Source organism: Drosophila miranda (assembly GCF_003369915.1).
Source record: "Drosophila miranda strain MSH22 chromosome Y unlocalized genomic scaffold, D.miranda_PacBio2.1 Contig_Y3_pilon, whole genome shotgun sequence".
In the NCBI taxonomy this organism is placed as follows: domain Eukaryota; kingdom Metazoa; phylum Arthropoda; class Insecta; order Diptera; family Drosophilidae; genus Drosophila; species Drosophila miranda.
In genome coordinates, this window is record NW_022881625.1 from 6,615,112 (window position 1) to 6,632,979 (window position 17,868).

The following is a 17,868-nucleotide window of genomic DNA, read 5'->3' on the forward strand; positions in this document are numbered from 1 at the left end:
ATTATTCCAGAATTCAACGGAGAAAATATGTCGGTACAGCAGTCGTTTATTAACTTCGAGCTAAACGCTGAAGCATACGGACTAAATGACAAACAAAAATACGTGCAAGCCCGAGCAAAAATGACAGGTACAGCCGCTCTTTTTCTCGAGTCCACAGCAGTGTATGAGTACGGCCAATTGCGTCACCAACTTTTACAGGAGTTTGAGTGTGAGCGTTTATGCAGTGCGCAAATTCACAATCAATTGTCTATGCGAGTGAAGATGGCCGGCGAAAGTTTTCACGAATATATACTACAGATGAAACGCATTGCTGCACGTGGGACAACAGACACGGAGTCGGTGATTCGATACATTGTCGACGGACTGAATTTAAAAACGGATTATAAGTACACCTTGTATGGATGCAGCTCATACAAGCAGCTGCGAGAGAAGTACGAAATCTACGAAAGAACGCTCGTGGTTGATGGGGGTTTGGCCCCGAAACAAAAAGACTCACAGCCGTTCGGAAAGAAGTCCAATTTCACCAAATATGAAAGGAAGCAACACTGCTACAATTGTGGATCCCAGGAGCATCTACGCAAGGATTGCCGAGCTGCATTAAAGTGTTTCCGCTGCAATCAGACTGGACACATGTCTAAGTATTGCCCGAGTGATGCTGCCGTAAACGTTGCATACGAGGAAAAACGCCTGAAGTCTCTTAAAATTAACGAGGTGCAAGTCAAGGTGCTCATAGACACCGGTGCAGATGTTTCCCTATTGAAGATGTCAGTGTTCGGCAAAATGAGTGGTATCTATCTGCAAGCCAGCTCGTCAACTTTGAGGGGACTTGGAAACAACATCACACGCTCCGCTGGGCAGTTTACGCCAGAAGTGGAGATCGACGGAATGCGACTGGCACACAAATTCCTTGTGGTGGCCGATCATGCCGTCGGATGCGAATTGTTTCTTGGACACGACTTTATATCCAAGTTCACAATGACATCAACGCCAAGAGGATATAAGTTTTCTCCCCTGCCGGGGGAGGAAACTGAGGACACCAAACAGATAAGTATTTACAACGTGGTCGAAGCAAATACTGACATAAACATTCCATCGCAGTTCAGAGATGCCGTCCAATCAATGATTCAGGACTTTACTGAAAAGAAGCAGACTGCAGTGTGCCCGATCATGCTGAAGATCGTACCGGACGAGAAAATAGCGCCGTTTCGACATTCGCCAAGTCGAGTGGCCATCAGCGAAGCCGACGTTGTCAAGCAGCAGATCGATGAATGGGCCAACGCTGGGATAATACGACGCTCATCATCAAATTTCGCCAGTCGGACTGTAATTGTCAAGAAAAAGGATGGGAGCAGCCGGGTCTGCGTGGACTATCGTCAGTTGAACAAGATGGTCTTGAAAGATTGCTTTCCCGTTCCAATCGTTGAAGAGGTGCTGGAAAAACTGGAAAATGCTAAGGTGTTCACCATCATGGACTTAGAAAATGGGTTTTTCCAAGTTCCTGTGGAAGAAAGCAGCAAAAAATATACGGCGTTCATAACGAAGGAAGGCCTCTTTGAGTTCAACCTTGCGCCTTTCGGTTTTTGCAATTCGCCAGCAGTTTTCATCCGTTTTATAAGTTTTGTATTTCAAAACCTTATAAATGAAAACATTCTTGACCTGTACATGGACGATATCGTTATACACGTTGAAACCGCCGACGAATGCCTAGGAAAGCTGAAGAAGGTTTTTGATGCTGCAGCTGAATACGGGCTGAAGATGAAGTGGAAGAAGTGCCGATTTCTGCAGTCGACCATAACATTTTTGGGTCATCAAGTTGGAGGAGGGGAAATCAAGCCTGGATTGGAGAAAACCAAAGCCGTCAGCAAGTTCCCGATGCCGAAAAACATAAAGGCTGTGCAGTCGTTTTTAGGATTAACTGGGTTTTTCCGTAAATTCATAACAAACTATTTGCTAATCGCCAAACCACTGACCAATCTGCTGCGAAAAGATGTCCCATTTAAAAGGAGTCTGGAGGAGCAGCAGGCGTTCGCTACATTAAAGGAAGCATTGGTGAAAGAGCCGGTCTTGAAACTTTATCGCAGGAATGCAAAAACCGAGATACACACTGATGCGTCAAAGGACGGGTTTGCAGCGTCGTTGTTACAATGGCACGAAGGACAATTGCATCCGATCTTATTCTGGAGTAAGAAAACCTCGGAGTCTGAAGCACGACAGCATAGCTATATACAGGAAGCCAAAGCAATTTTCCTAGCGTGCAAAAAATTTCGTCAGTACATACTTGGAACCAACTTTAAGCTCGTAACGGATTGCGCTGCTTTCAAGCAAACGTTAAGCAAGAAGGACGTTCCGCGGGAGGTAGCCCAATGGGTCCTGTACTTGCAGGACTACGACTTTGAAGTAGAACACAGACCAGGAGAACGGCTGAAGCATGTGGATTGCCTGAATAGGTACCCAATTGATGTCATGATGGTATCTTCGGAAGTCACAGCAAGAATTAAGAAAGCCCAGCAGGAGGATACGATGCTCAAAGCAGTTTCCGAAATTTTGAAAAGTAAACCATATGACAACTTTAAGTTGAAAGCTGGTCTCGTGTACAATGTCGTGCAAGGCACGGACTTGCTGGCAATACCGATATCATTAGAAAAAGAAATAATAACCGACGCTCACAACGCAGGACACTTTGCCGCTCAAAAAACAATGCATACCGTACAGCAGAGCTATTGGATTCCACATCTGGAAGGAAAAGTAATGCAGATCATAGGAAACTGTATGAAATGTATAATCTACAACAAAAAGCTTGGCAAAAAAGAGGGATTTCTGCATCAAATTGACAAAGGATAACAGCCGCTGTATACTATACACGTGAATCACCTTGGGCCTATGGATGCTACTTCAAAGCAGTACAAGTACATCTTCGCAATGGTTGATAGCTTCAGTAAGTTCGTATGGATGTATCCCACAAAAACAACAGGAGCAGGCGAAGTTCTCAAGAAGTTAAGGGAGTGGTCTGATGTATTTGGTAATACAGCACGCATAGTAAGCGATCGTGGAGCAGAATTTACATCTTCAAGCTTTGAGGAGTTTGTCAAGGAAAAGAACATCGAACACTATGGAGCTTTTCTGTAGAAAACGAGGACGCATGGTCATCAGGGACTGATGACTAATCAGGATGACCGAGTGTAAGAAGGAGTGGGCCAGCTGGCCTATTGAGGGGGCAGCGGAGATAAGCAACAGCAGTAATAACAGCAGCAGAGGAATAGCTGATTAGCAGCAACAGCAGTAGTAACAGCAGCAGCAACAGCAGTAGTAACAGCAGCAGATCAACAACGGACAGAGAAGAAGAGGAACCGAGCGAAGCAGTGAAAAGGAGAGAACAGCAGCATACGGACGCGACTCAAGCAGCAGCAGAAAATCAGCAGAAATAAGCCGTAACATTAAGAACTTTTGTATGCACACATACCAGGCCACCGCGATAATAATACGAATAAACAATATTCTAAATAATATCTTACATATAAATTCACTTAAAGAAAAAATGAGAAGTCGAAACAGTTTTCGAATCGCGAATGAAGATAGTCTCATTATTATTTTTCTTTTAAAACTAGTAATAATGTCGTTGGACTCTCTTTCCTTTGTGACACACTTTATTCTCAATTTCCAGAGTGATACGAGTACTTTTTTTTTACGAGTGTTATAGTATATACATATGTGAGCTCCAAGAGAAGGGGGAATAAAATTCCACTCCAGACTCCGTATATTCTGTGATTTCGACTGGTTTCCGTAGATGAAGCAAATGTTTAAGAGTTTAAGGGCAATTTGTGTTTTCCGAAGCTTTTCGCAATAAGTATAGATTACCTTGACTACATCAATATTTCTGAAAGTAGTGCTCTTATTTGCTAGGGTCAGATGCGACTGAGAGAGGAGTTGCTCACTTTTGAAATCGTTTGCTGTTAAGTTTTCTGTTAATTATTGTGATATTACGCCATTCTGTCAACCGATGTCTTAGTAAGACTTTGGGTCGAGCTTCAGCTTGGACAAACAATGAAGTTGCTTACTCGTACTCAGGTGGAAAAACAAATACCAGAATGGGGAAGAGGTTAAGATGGGAGACAAGAAAATATCAAATAAAGGGCCAATTAAGGAAGGTGATTGTGCGATTCTGTTTATCTTATCAACGACAAATTTTGACCCCAGGGGCGTCATTTACAATCCTCAATTTGTTTGCATACTAAAGCAACATTAGCCGAAGAGCTACCTACAAAAGAGAAGACGATGTTTCCTGATTCCCAATTCGTAGGCTATTGATAAACAATCAGTGGGGGAATATTCAAATTAGCCAGGTCTCGTGTGTGATTAGCCGATATCTCACACATTTCAAGCATCAAAGCAGACAACAGACAGAACGGAACAGAACAGAACAGAACACAACAGAGCGGAGAAGACGTTGAGCTGACGGCTGGAGGGATCAGATCCCACAGAAGAAGCCGCCTTGCAATTTACGAAAAGAGCCCCCTATAAATCGCAAGATTTCAGCACTGCCCAGGGCTTTATCTAAAGCTCCATTCGGAACAGTATTCAAAGCATAAAGCGTAACCAATTGATTGCTAATTGATATTGATGTGTCGATTATTTTATGATTATTCTTTATGATCGTTAAATTTTGATATACCAAAAGGCGAGCGAGATCGAACACCAAACTTGATTCAAATTTGTAGATCACTTTGAACAATCAAGCCACTCCCTGAGTACTTCTCAGGCCTTGTTTTACCTTGTCTTCAGTTGGATTGTTATAATTTAATAACTACACGGGAGGGCAAATTAAGTCTGTAGTTCGGGTACCACAAAAACCACTTAAAGACGCTTTCTTTAATTGCCCCCAAAACGAAGATTTGGTTTTTATTTTTCGAGAAACCTGTGGGGTAGCTTTCGGCTGCGGATGTGGCTGTGACTGTGGCTCTGACTGTGGCTCTGCCTCCAGCTGCTGGCCAGCTCCATGGACAGACAGTCATTTGTGTGAAAATCATCGTAGCATGAAGCGTTGTCAAATACCGTTTGTTGCGGGGGTCGGTCCACTCTCATGCTTTTGTTTCGGCCATTTCAAGGTCTGTACAGAAACCGTCTGTTGGGTCAGACCTCCCTCCATTGACCAGAGAAGAGCTCTAACAATGAGGGTTCTGGCATAATTTTCATAGAAACGGCATTATAAGTTACTCATACGCAGCGTGGGTTGGATAAGATTAACGAAAGCCCACATAGACATAGCTCATCCTCCCCATTCTCACTTGACTCTTTGCAGACAGCAGAATGAGCTCTAACAACTGCGGTTTCATCGATCCGCAGGGCCAGTTGAGCGCAGCCCTCGCTAATCGGGACATACGGGAATTCCACACTGCCCTGGACAGCGGTGCCCAGGCCAATCGCCAGGACGATCGAATGCCTCTCAGATGGGCTCCTGCATTCAGCTGCTGCTCGAGTACGGAGCCTCTCCGAATTTGGTGGATCAGGGCGAGTTCACGCCCCTCCACCATGTGCTGAAGAATAGAAAGATTGAGGCAGGCACTAAGCTGGAGCTGATCCGACTTTTCCTGAAACAACCACAGTTGGACATTGACAGCTATCGGAACGGGCAGGTACGCCAGATGCTGAGGGATCAGTATCCGGAACTGCCGTTGCCGGAGCTGCGCGAGGCCGGAGCAGAGATCGACTGCGAGCGACTCCTCCGCACGCTGCGGGACGGAGACGAGAACCAGTTCGAGCAACAGTTCGCGGAGTACCACCAGAACGTCAGCGGAAACGCAGACAACCAATGCAATGCCAACCAGGAGGAGTATCAGTCCCTGCTGGCAGAGAGTATCAAGCGGGGCAAGCAGCGAGCCTTTGAGGCCATCCTCGAGACGGGCATCAACATTAATCCTTCAAAATTGAGCGACATCAGCCCCGTGGAGTTGGCCGTAATCTGGGGCAACCACAGGGCGTTAGAGAAGCTGTTGAAGCATCCGCAGCTGAGGCTGACATCGCATTCCAAACTGCTGAACGCGGTTATCAGTCGCCTGGGTGAGCAGCCGCTGGACGACTTCTGTGACCACCAGCGCTGCTTCCAGCTGCTGCTCGAGAGCGATCGTGTGGACATCAATGAGGCGGACAAGGCTGGCCTGGTGCCACTCTCCTATGCGGTCAAGTATCGCAACACAAAGGTGGCACAGGAGCTTCTACGGCAGGGAGCGTACATCGGGGCGAGAAGCGCGTTCGGAGATCTTCCCATACAGGAGATGGACCCGAAAGTGCTGGAGGAGCACTTCGATTCCTGCATCACCACCAACGGGGAGAAGCCCGGTGACCAGAGTTTCGAGATCATCATCAACTACAAGAATCTGATGAGACGCCAGCGAGAGCCCGGCCAGTCGGACAAGCGGAGCATTGGCCATCCCCACCAATTGGAGGACGAGATGACTCCAATCGCATACATCGCCGATTCCAAGGAGCTGCGTTACCTGCTGCAGCACCCGCTAATCTCGAGTTTCCTCTTCCTCAAGTGGCACCGCCTCTCGGTGATCTTCTATCTGAACTTTCTACTTTACTCTCTCTTCACTGCCTCCATTATCACGCATACGCTCCTTAAGTTCCACGAAAGCGACCACACGGGCCTGACTGCCCTCTTCGGCCTGTTCTCTTGTATAGGGATTGTGTATCTCATGATCCGAGAGGTCATACAGCTTGCCATGTCGCCGCTGCTGTACTTCAGGTCCATCACGAACCTGATGGAGGTGGCTCTCATTGTCTTGTCGATCCTAACCTGCATGGAAGCCAGCTACGACAAGGAGACGCAGCGCATACTGGCCGTCTTCATCATTCTGCTGGTGTCCGTGGAGTTCTGCCTGCTGGTTGGCTCCCTGCCAGTACTCTCAATTTCGACGCACATGCTCATGCTGCGCGCCGTCTCCAGCAGCTTCATCAAGAGCTTTGCTCTCTACTCGATCTTTGTGCTTACGTTTAGTCTGTGCTTCTACATACTGTTTGGCAAGCCCCAGGTGGATTCCTCCTCTCCGAAGGACAGCACGCCAGAGCCAGCAAAGGAGGGAGAAGATGATGGTCACTTCAACACATTCTCCGTGCCCATCGAGGCGCTCATCAAGACGATTGTGATGCTCACGGGAGAATTTGATGCCGGTGACATAAAGTTTGACAGCGTCTACACTTACCTGATCTTCCTGCTCTTTGTGTTCTTCATGACCATTGTGCTGTTCAATCTCCTGAATGGTCTGGCTGTCAGCGATACTCAGGTGGGTTTATATTTCCTTTTCTTCCTCGGCTTTATCCAACTGTTTTCTCCCCTCTCTTTTCCCACAGGCCATCAAGGCCCAGGCGGAACTGAACGGCGCCATTGTCCGCACCAATATGCTGACCCGCTACGAGCAAGTTCTCACTGGCCGAGATGGACACGCTCAGACCTCATCGTCCCAGTTGAACAAAGGCAGTCGGTTCGCTCGAGGAAGACCATGAGCTAGTCACCGGTTCAATCGTAATTTTCTTCATGCTTTTCTTGAGTTTCACGCCCTCGTGGCTTTTCCCACACTTGGGACCCCACTAGGCAGAAAAGCGAAAGGAGAGAAAATCTTCACTGATGAATCGCCTGATCGGATCGGATGGGCTGTTATATACTCACAACACATACTCATTGGCCGCATTTGCGAATCGCTGGGCTGTGAACAAGCTTGAATTGAAAGAGTGTCGGCACTTCGGTGTGCCAAAGATACATATCTTTACCCCTTGAATCAGCTCGTGTTGATTTTTCTGCCGTGCATTGCTTTTTTGAGCTCAGGTCCTAAACGAGAGTCACACACCACATCATCATTATGATAATGACTGTGAGCGAACGAATGCTGATGAAGCCTCATTGTCAATGTCGAAAGTTATGGGATTGGTTAAGGAAACCCAAGGTGGGATATGAAAAGTATTGCGTTCTGCTCTGGCATAGGATCTCAGCTTTAATATGTAACGTGTCACCTACGCACGTCTGTGTATATAAATCCTGTCAGGCTAGCTGTTATTCACACGCTTTGGGTTTCCGGCCTCTGCTCGTCGGCTATTGGAGTGATGTTCTTGCCCCCCTCCTGCTGGTGGCCTATACGCATAATACGACGAAAATGCTTAACCGGGAGACACTGTTTATCCCTGAATAGAATTGTGGATGTGTGCTGGAAAGGTATCTCAACTCCGCCTCTGGTGTTGTCGAGGTCGTGTCGCCCACCCTACCATGGCCATTCCAAACCGTTCGATTTATTGACGGAATGGCCCCTTTGTCCGGGGCGTCCTACATGGGGAATTTGCCAGCGAAAGCAAAGCGGTAGATTAATACATTATAAAGTTTATTCACTTACTGGCTAAAACAATAACATTACCCGCAAATACCATAATATAATCACCCACATTAAAAGAATAGCTAAATGAAATATATGTATAAAATTCCTACAAATACTTGGCTATGTGCCATACAAATGATATACAAAACAAGTCCGAAATGGACAAACTAACTTGCTTGCTGACTCCGTAATGTTACGAAACCAATTCGAGTGGGCACTTCTCCCTCTCACTCACCGACCGGCCCTAGTTCCCTTGTTTCAAGTTGTAATTTATTAATAACAGAATTTAAGTCCCCTCATACCTTTTCTCCAGTTTATGGCTCCATCGGCGAAAGCGCTTTCCTCGATGAATACCTAAAGCTGCTGTGGCGGAAGAACACTTAAATGGGCACAAGGTTGGGGGAAATCATATTTGCAGATCGGCGAGAGTCACGAGAAGCCACTACCGGAATCAAATCTAATTCTCTCCTAATTAACTCCGCACAGAAATCATAATTAATTACACATTTACAAACACGAATACAATTACTCCGTCAATCTGTTGCTTCCTCTTTTTTTTCTATTCTCTTTTTTTCCCGACTGTTATCTATGTTTCCTTTCCACCTCCTGGGCGAAAGGGAACAGCACAAATTCTTTTCCCCTGCTTCTGCAGGTGAAAGGTACGCGAAGGCAAAGAAAAGGACAAACGGCCAATCTCCGACGGTGCTAGATCGACACTTTCTCTCCGCCGATCTGCTCGCGACCAAGGGACGGGCCCTCCTTATCTGCCGCGTCGCGCTCGACTACTAAAGTGCCGACGCCAACGCCTCGGGAAGCTAGCCGCTTGGGGGACCGAGCGCTCCTCAAATGTCTTCTCCCTCTGCTTCCATGATCGCTTCTCCGATGGCTGAGCGCTTTCCTGACAATCCCAAAGGTTTAAACGCCACTTTGTTAGGCTTGCGGCTGCTGTTGTTTGCTGGCTGGCTTTCTTGGACGATCGAATCCGCCCTGATTAACTCGATATACCAAGCGCCAAGACTACAAATGGGACAACTCTTTATTCTCCTTTAGCCCTTCTCTTCTCTTCCCGCAGCACTCACCCCAACCGGACTCAGCGCTATACGGCTTCTGACGACTGAATAGCCCACTCGCCTTCAACCAAGAATCTCGCAGTCGAATCTTGGATTTAGATATTTAGATTCCCTAGAGTTTTTCTCTCCACTAAATTCTTGGTTTTTCCTTTCCGTCGGACCGATACGCAACCGACTCAATGGACTTTCACGAGGGAATAGCCGATAGGGACGCCTTTTTTTTCTTGTAGGTCCAGCTTTATTGGTCCGCCGGCCGCCGTCTGCTGCTTAGTTTTACTGAACCTTAGTTGTAAGAGCATCCTGTACGGCCTTGTCCTGCGTGGCATCAAGTTGGGCCACCCGCTCCTCCCTTGTGGGCGATTCATGTCCTGCGTGACACGCGTGGTTCTTAGTTTTATTGAACCTTAGTTGTAAGAGTATCTCGTACGACCTTGTCCTGCGTGGCATCCAGCTGGGACTCTCCTTTTTGCCCCTGCCGTTAGTCTCTGTCTTCCGTGCTCGTCCACCCTTCTCCGTATGCCTCGCCCGTTGCCCCTCCTTGTGCGTCGTCTACGCTTCGGCTCCACGGCCTGTTTTAGGGGTTCCTTCCCCGGGTTGTGGCTTCAGGTCCCCTATATGGGCGGTCCGCGTCCGTTTCTCGCTGTCCTTCTTTAAGTTACAAATGACCGGGGACACGAAATCCATTATGGTGTAGGGCCCGTCATATTTCGGGGCCAGTTTTGCCGCAGTTTTTCCTCGACGTAATCCGGATATTTCCTCGGCTCCGTCCTCATCCTCTCTTTGACCTTTTTAATCCATCCGCACTCTGCCTCCGGTTCGTGTCCCTTTTCTGCTTCCTCCTCGGTGGTTCTCAGGCATCGCTCCGCCAATGGCTGTCGGGACAGTGCGTCCGCCACTACGTTCAGCTGCCCTTTCCTATATGCCACTTCGAAGTCGTATTGTTGTAGCTCCAGCGCCCACCTGGCGATCCTCCCTGTTGGGCTCTCGATGCTGTTCAACCATTTCAACGCCATGTGACCCGTGACCACCTTGAAATGGTATCCCTCCAGATAGGGCTTTAGCTTTCTTATAGCCCATACAATGGCCAGACACTCATTTTCAGTCGCCGAATAGTTCTTTTCTGCGCTATTCAGAGTCCTACTGGCGTATTGGATGACCCTCTCGCCCTTCTCCGTCTCTTGCGTCAGGATCGCCCCCAGTCCGTAGTCGCTGGCGTCCGTCTGGAGCACGAATTTCTTTGAGAAATCTGGGCATGCCAACACCGGATCTGCTGTCAGCCGACTTTTTACGTCCTCGAACGCTTGTTGCTGTTCCGTTGATCATTCCCTCTTGGCCTTCTTCTTCAGCAAAGTGCTGAGGGGCTGCACCAACGTGGCGAATCCCTTTACGAAACGCCGGTACCAGGAGGCCACGCCCAAGTATTGTCGTAGCTCTTTGACACTCGCTGGCGGCTGCAACTCCTTAATGGCCGCCACTTTCTCGGGATCGGTGCAGATTCCGTCTCCCGTTACCAAATGCCCCAGGTATCGTAGCTCCTTCCTAAAAAATTTACACTTGTCCACATTTAGGCGCAAGTTTGCGTTCTTCAACCGTCGAAAAACTTCTTCGAGGTTGCGCTTGTGCTCCTCCTCGGTACGGCCGATGACAATGATGTCGTCTTGGTACGCGAACGCGTGTGGCATCATCTCGGGGCCTATCACCTGGTCCAATGCCCTCTGAAACGTAGCCGAGGCTGAGTGGAGTCCGAATGGCATCACCTTCCACTGGAACAGCCCTTTGCCGGGCACCGTGAACGCGGTGAACTTTCTACTGCCTTCCTCCAGTGGTATCTGCCAATATCCGTCCTTTAAGTCCAAGCTCCTGATGAACCGTGCCTCCCTGAGCTGGTCCAAAATATAGTCTATTCTTGGCATGGGGTACGCATCCTTGATGGACTTCGCGTTTATCTGTCTGAAGTCCACGCATAATCTCCACTTTCCCGTCTTCTTTTTGACCATCACGATGGGAGAACTGTACGGGCTCTTCGATGGCTCAATACGCCCTCTTTCCAGCAGTTCGTCAACCTGTTGGTTAATTTCGGCTTGCATCTTGGGATTTTTGGGATAGTAGCGCTGTTTGACCGGCTGTGCATCACTCATAGAGATCGTGTGTGTAGCTATGTTCGACACTCCCTTCAGTTCTCGGAACTCTTCCAACTCCTTTGCCAGGAAGTTTTCAACCGATCCCTCCTCCGCTCGCGTTCCGTCGGATGCGGGCTCGACAGACCTTCCCGTGTTCGCTACCACCGCCACTGACAGCTTCTCCTCCAACCGCCCCTGGCGGTGGCCTCTCGCCGGGATCACAATCCTGTGTCGCGCACAGGTCACCTCTGCTCCGACCGCGGCGAGGAAATCCCATCCCAGGACCAGCTCATCTATTACTCCGGGCAACACGAGAAGCGGGATTGTAACGATCTTGTCCCCGAAGGCCAGCTCCACCTCGATCTGGGAATTGATTTCCCGGCTGCGTCCGTCAGCCAGCCGCACCAGCTTCCTCGTCTCTTTATGTCGCCCCTCTTCCCCCAGTCTACTCGCCGCCTCGCAGCTAATAAAACTGCTTGGCGCCCCGGTATCGACCGTTGCTTTCCAGTTGCTGCCCGCGATCCTCACCACCGCCGACAGCTGGACATCCTCCTCCGTGAGTTCTCCTATGAGCTTTGGGGGGCTTCGTCTAGCGACCCTGGCACGGCCCTCCGCGGCTGGGGTCGCGGGGCGTTTCCCGCTTTCTGGCAGCACTGCCATGTCGGGGCTCCTACCTTGCCGCACCTCCAGCAGAATGTTATAGGTCGGCCATCGCATGCTTGTGCCCAATGGCGGTCACTTCCACATCGTCGACACGCCTGGGCTGGGTTTTTCACGAACCCAGCCTCTATGTTCGTGTTCGCTTGGTCGTCCCGCCGCGTTGGGACCGGCCTTTTTTCCCTTGTCGAATCAGAGCTGTCTGTCGTTTCGCCCTGGCAGCGGCGACATATCTCCGTTACTGCAGGACGAGCGAACGGATTGTTTGCTTTTGCCTTATTCGCCGGACACCCCCGTTGGAACTCCAGCCGGTCCCTCTCCAGAGCCTCAAACTCGTCGGCCAGCGTCATCATGTGATCCAGGTCTCTGCACCTATGTGGCCGGATGAACACCCTCAGATCGGGCATGCTGTTGTCTCTAATGAGCTCCAACTGCTCTTCGGGCGTGCATTTTAGTGGCCGCATGAGGGTCTGCATCTCCACCATGTAGTCCTTGAATAGCTCTCCCCATCTTTGCTTCCTCAACCTCACCTCCTGGAGTAATTTTTCAAAATACCCCCTCGGCAGGAAGTATGCTTGGAAGCTACGCGCAAATGCGTCCCATGTCTGCCACTGCCTGTTGTTGGCTACAAACGACATGAGCGCCCGACCCTTTAGCAGCTCAGGCATGGCTCGCGGAATTAGATTCAACTCCAACCCGTACATGTCGGCTGACCACTCGATCTGTTCCAGGAACTCGAGTGGTTTCGCCGTTCCGTCGAACCGAAACGACCACTCCCTGACCTGCTTGGCGACGTGGGCAAAACTCGAACTGGGCGGTCTCGTGGTTTGTTCATCGATCCTCCCCTGCTCTCCCTTCTTCCAATCCCTGTGGGTTTCTCGCGCTCCCTTGCTCCGGCTGTGCTGGCCTGGTTGGCCTCTCCCCACTCTCTGCCCGCGGTCGGCTAGGCGACCGGCTTTTCACCGGGACCGCCAGGCTCGCGATGAGCTCCTCTTGGGTCTCGGACGGCCGTCTCCACAGCGTTACTTGCTCCGCACTCTCCGGCAGCGTCAGGCGCTCGTATGGATCCGCCCCGTCCTCCATCTGGGCCGCGGTCACGACTCCTCCCGCCTTCATCTCCCAGGCCTCGAGCGCGTCCGCATACTCCGGTTCCTCTCCGTGTTTCTCTATCCACTCCTTGAAGATTCGGCGCATCTCGGTCAGCGTGCCTTTCAATCGAAGACCGCACGCACTGGACCAAGTCCTCTTTCCTCAATGAATGAACCCATCGTCGGCTCCTCATTTTTATGCCCTCGCGATACCAAACTCAATACCGCCCTTCCCAAATGCACTTTGTCTTTTGCTTGTCGAGAGGCCCCACGTTGGGCGCCAGTTGTAACGATCCGTTCTTTTCCCGTCTGATGCAGCTGGGCTGGCTCAGCGGTCGGTAGGCTCGCTGCAACAATATTTGTATGTTGCCCCGACGACAAGCACGGGTTGGGTCTTGTACTGGTATGCTAATATGCTTTATTGGTATCTTAAGTCTATCTCACGCTATTCCGACTCCGGTGCGGGTTCTCCTCGTGGTTCTCCTCTGTGGTTCGATGAGCGTGTCGCTCCCTGGGCCCCCACGGCGTCGCCGAGCGTGGCACCGCCGGCTATACTGACTGGGGCTAGTGATTCTTGGCACGTGGCCCAAATCCGCCTCTCAGTCAGGCGCCTGACGCGTTCGCTCTCACTCGACTCACTTGGCTTTGCGGCCCGAGGGTGCCTCACTCCTGGTGGGATGCGCGTCAAGCGTTGCACCGTTGGTTCAAGGGATTGGGGTCTTTGGCTCTTGGCTGCACGCTCGAGTCCGCCTCTCAATCCTCACACAACGTATTCGCTTTCTAACGCTTTTTTCCCTTCGCTTGGTCTCACTCTGGTCGCTCACTGTTCACTTCACTCTTGCTAGCTCCGTTTGCTGACTGACCCCTGTTCCTGGTCGCGGCTCGCTTCTGCGTCAGCGCCGCCGATGCCGCCTGGCGCTAACGGCACTTTCCGCCATGCGGTGCCCGTATTTTTCCATCGGCGTTCCTTCGTTCCCTTGTCGCTTTCCAACGGGACCTGGCTGGTGGCGTGATCTCATGACCATATTTGGTCATGCGCTGGGCCACTGCCGGCCCAATCCCGTCATCCCGCGGCTCTCTCTCCAGGGGTCCTCCCCTCTCATCTTGGGTCCCCGGGAGAGCTCTCCTCGGGAATTCGCCGGCTCCGGATATCCCCGGATAACGGCCGTTAGCGCTTAGCCCTGCACTGCCCCCTACGTGTGGGAATACCTTTCCTCACACTTCCCTTTTTCTTTTATTGGCGGAAAACCCCGGTTTTCCGCGTCCCAGGTTTGGGATGCTTCAAAAGCCCCGCGCGACCGGCGCGCGCGTGCTTTGTTCTCGACCCGGGTGCCCCCTGGCGCCCTCTTTCGGCCTCACGCCTTGCGGTGTTGCCGTACCTCTCCGATGAGCGCGATCGGTTCGATTCCCCCTTACAGATAGTTCGCATAGGAGCTTCTTTTGCCTCGCCCGATATAGGGTACGGTCGCTATTCTGACCTACTCGATACGACACAGCGTTGCCCTTACGCTCCACTCGATACAGCGTAGGGTCGTTTCTGTGCTCTACTCGATATGTCGCAGCGTGCGTATTCTACTTCCGGATCGCGAATTCCTCAATGGACTGTAAAACGTACTATTTTCTCGCGATGCCGGGTGTTTTCTTTGTTTACCTTGTGCGCGTCTGGTTTTTCCTACTACCCTTCGCTGGGCCGCCTGCTTTCCGCCGGCCCTCTGGATGCTTCGGGTAAGTTTTCCTCCCGCTTTGACTCCTTCCGCCGCCTTCATTCAAGCTCCCCCGATTCCCCGCTAGGTAGACCATGTTTTTTTTTTTTCTTAAAACACCCCTTTTTTTTGGTTTTTTTTTTCTTTTACTTGTTCTTGTTTTCAGTTACTTTCTTCTCCATTCTTCTTCTCTACTCTTCTTTTCTCCTCAATACCTAGACCGGAATACCTCCTGCCGGTCGGTGGACACCAATAGCCGGTACCGGACGCCCCCGTCGTTGACCAGACGGAGGCAACCAACCTTGCGGTAGGCTTTATCCGCGCGAGAGAGCGCGTGACGACGGCCGGCCACTCCTCGCGGTTGACGCCGCATGAGTTGTCCGCCGACCTCGTCTGGGGCCACGATGCCTGGCGCTGGAGCTCGGGCCGGCGCGCCTCCGCCCGCTCCCCTGGCACGACGCCTGTCGGCCCAGCTTCGGACGCTCGCCCTGGCCGGGTTCCGGCCATCGCCAAGGACCTCTCTCCCATGGCTCAGGTGAGTGTTGTTCCGCGGCCTCGTCCTTCTTCGCTTCCGTCGTTGCTCTTGCGCCGTCATCCGCTTCGCCGTCGGCCGCCACCTCGGATTCGGGCGCCGCCGCTGGGCCCTCCGCCGTCAGTGATGTTGGCGTGTTCGTCGTGCCCTCCGTCTCGACCTCTGCCGTCCTCCCGGGCGCCTCCTCGAGCACCTCTTCGGCGGTGGGTGCCACCGCTGGGCCTGTCGACTCCTGTGGCCGTGCCCGCCGCCTCGGGTCCCGCTCGTCACTGGCGCGTTGTGCCTCCTCCCACAGTCGAGCCTCCCTCGCTTCTTGCCCGGGCTGCTGGGGCGCGGGCCCAGAGGCCCACGATATGTGCAGCGTTTGCACGTGCCACATCATGCCGTCTCGCACCGCGGAGCGCACCTCCTGCGAGACGAACGGCCCGATGGCGGCTCCCTGTGGCCCGTGCCAGTGCTGCTGCTGCTGCTGATGCTGCTTCTGCTGATGCTGCTGATGCTGCTGCTGCTGATGCTGCTGCTGCTGATGCTGCTGCTGCTGATGCTGCTGCTGCTGACGCTTCTGCTGCTGATGCTGATGCTCCTCCTCGGACTCGACGTGTTCAGGGGGTGGCTGCCAGAGCTCCTCCTCCTCCACCTCGGCTCGTCGTAGCCTCTCCTGCCACTCCTCTTCGGGCGACTGGACTCGAGCCGCCTTCGGCGCTGGTGGGCACTCCGCCTCCTCCTCGTCGCTGGAGATCACCGCCAGCCCGCCTGCCGCGCCCTCCGCCCGCGTCGCCCTTGCCTTCTCCGCTTCCGCCCGCAGACGCGCCGTCTCCCTTTGCTCCGCTGCGTCGACCCGGCTAATACACCGCCATTGGTGCGCGACGTCTCGCTCGTGGCGCTCCGCCTCCGCTTCTTGCGCCGCCTTTTCAGCCTCCTGCGTGGCCTTCAGCCTCTTTGCCAGCGTCAAGGCGTCCTCCCATACACGCCGTTGCCTCCGCTCCTCCGCCGCCGCGGCCAGCGCGAACCGCCGGTGCCATTCCGCGAGGCGTCGTGCCTCAGCGGCCGCGTTATCTTCCGCGATGTCGGCCTGCGTTGCCTGCGGCTCTTTGACCGCGGTCTCGGTCGGCGTTGTCTGCGGCTCTTTGACCGCGGTTTCGGCCGGCGTTGGCTGCGGCTCCTCGACCTGTGGGTCTGTCGGCCGCTGATCCCCTCGCCGCGCCGTCGACCTCCCCCTTGTGCGTGCCGACGACTCCTCTTCCTTGGCCGTACGCGTCGAACGCGTGGACGCCCGCTTCGAGGCCCGCTCACTGGGCTCCTCCTTCCGCGTCTCCGTGCGCCCCCTCCTTCCTCCCTCAGGCCGCTCCTCGCGCTTGCTGGGGTGGGGCTTCTCGCGCTTGTCGGCGCGGGGCTCTTCGTGCCTGCTGGTCCGGGGCTCCTCGCGCCTGCTGGTCCGGGGCTCCTCGCGCTTGCCGGTGCGGGACTCCTCGCGTCTGCTGGTCCGGTGCTCCTCGCGCTTGCCGGTGTGGGGCTCCTCGCGCTTGCTGGTGCGGGGCCCCTCGCGCTTGCTGGTGCGGGGCTCCTTGCTACTGCTGGTCCGGGGCTCCTCGCGCTTGGTACGGGGCTCCTCGCGTCTGCTGGTCCGGGGCTCCTCGCGCTTCGCCTCGCGTGCGCGTTCTCTCCGTGGCGCCGGCTCCCAGCTCACCAATTCTAGGTCACTTTCCGCCTCGGTGTACCCCGGCGATACCACGGGGGACACCGTCGGTCCCATGGATCCCGCGGTTGACACTAGCGGTGAGGCCAACAACTGTAGCTCCGGGGACCTACTCCTACTCGCCCTTTGCTCCTCGCGCTCGACCTGGTACGCCTGCCGCCGACTTTGTGTATCACCCATAGCCTGATACCCGCGGCGAATCCATTTTCGCTGCTCCGCTATGTACCTTATTAAGTGCTGCTGCATCTTACCCTTTTTCCTTTTTCCACGTGGTCAACTTTTGAAAAGACCTGATCGAGCGCTGCTCCCCCCTTTATAAGGGCTCGTGCCGGTGTTCACCGTTCCCTGTTCACCGTGCCTTACATGGGCCCGTGGGACGGCTCTCTCTTGCTTTCCAGCTGGTTCTCTCGCTCGCTCCCGTTTTGAAAGTTATCCGCGCCTCTCGCCGCGTTAACCCTAGGGTGCCCCCTGGTTTTGTTAGCTTTCCTTCGGTGCCCACTTTTCTTCCTTTTCCCCTTTTTTTTTTTTATTTGGCCCTTTCTACTTCCAGGTCTGGCGACGTGTTGCCTGGCTTCGCCTTGGATCTGGTAAGCCTCCCGAGTTCTTGGGTTCCTCATCTCACCTTGCCTTTCTTCCAGCCCG

The 17,868-nt window shown here is 52.7% G+C and overlaps 2 protein-coding genes and 1 long non-coding RNA gene across 3 annotated transcripts; 1 reads left to right on the forward strand and 2 right to left on the reverse strand.

Annotated features, from left to right (window-relative positions):
* Positions 1-5,456: 5,456 nt before the first annotated feature.
* LOC117194415 (transient receptor potential cation channel protein painless-like) lies at positions 5,457-7,422 on the forward strand (the record flags this gene model as incomplete). The annotated part of the gene is made up of 2 exons (XM_033398985.1): positions 5,457-7,280; positions 7,348-7,422. Coding segments are annotated over 2 exons (1,899 nt in total), but the record flags the coding sequence as incomplete, so codon positions are not given.
* Positions 7,423-7,991: 569 nt separating this feature from the next.
* Positions 7,992-8,755, reverse strand: LOC117194420. Its single transcript, XR_004474817.1, has 3 exons — positions 8,663-8,755; positions 8,138-8,311; positions 7,992-8,004 (listed from the first exon to the last, which is right to left on the reverse strand). It is a non-coding gene; the product is annotated as an uncharacterized LOC117194420 (long non-coding RNA).
* Positions 8,756-10,130: 1,375 nt separating this feature from the next.
* Positions 10,131-17,406, reverse strand: LOC117194639 (proteoglycan 4-like). The gene is made up of 3 exons (XM_033399156.1): positions 17,218-17,406; positions 16,382-17,124; positions 10,131-10,164 (listed from the first exon to the last, which is right to left on the reverse strand). The coding sequence occupies exons 1-3, from the start codon at positions 17,404-17,406 to the stop codon at positions 10,131-10,133; spliced, it is 966 nt and encodes a 321-aa protein (XP_033255047.1).
* Between the last annotated feature and the right edge of the window lie 462 nt (positions 17,407-17,868).

What these genes read in the sequence shown, in the direction of transcription:
- LOC117194639 (XM_033399156.1), bottom strand. Translation starts at nt 17,406, where the DNA reads ATGGGTGATACACAAAGTCGGCGGCAGGCGTACCAGGTCGAGCGCGAG. An exon ending in CGGAAAGTGACCTAGAATTG is followed by an intron (nt 17,125 to 17,217) that starts GTGAGCTGGGAG and finishes CCCCGTACCAAG; the next exon opens with CGCGAGGAGCCCCGGACCAG. An exon ending in GACGTCGCGCACCAATGGCG is followed by an intron (nt 10,165 to 16,381) that starts GTGTATTAGCCG and finishes GATTACGTCGAG; the next exon opens with GAAAAACTGCGGCAAAACTG.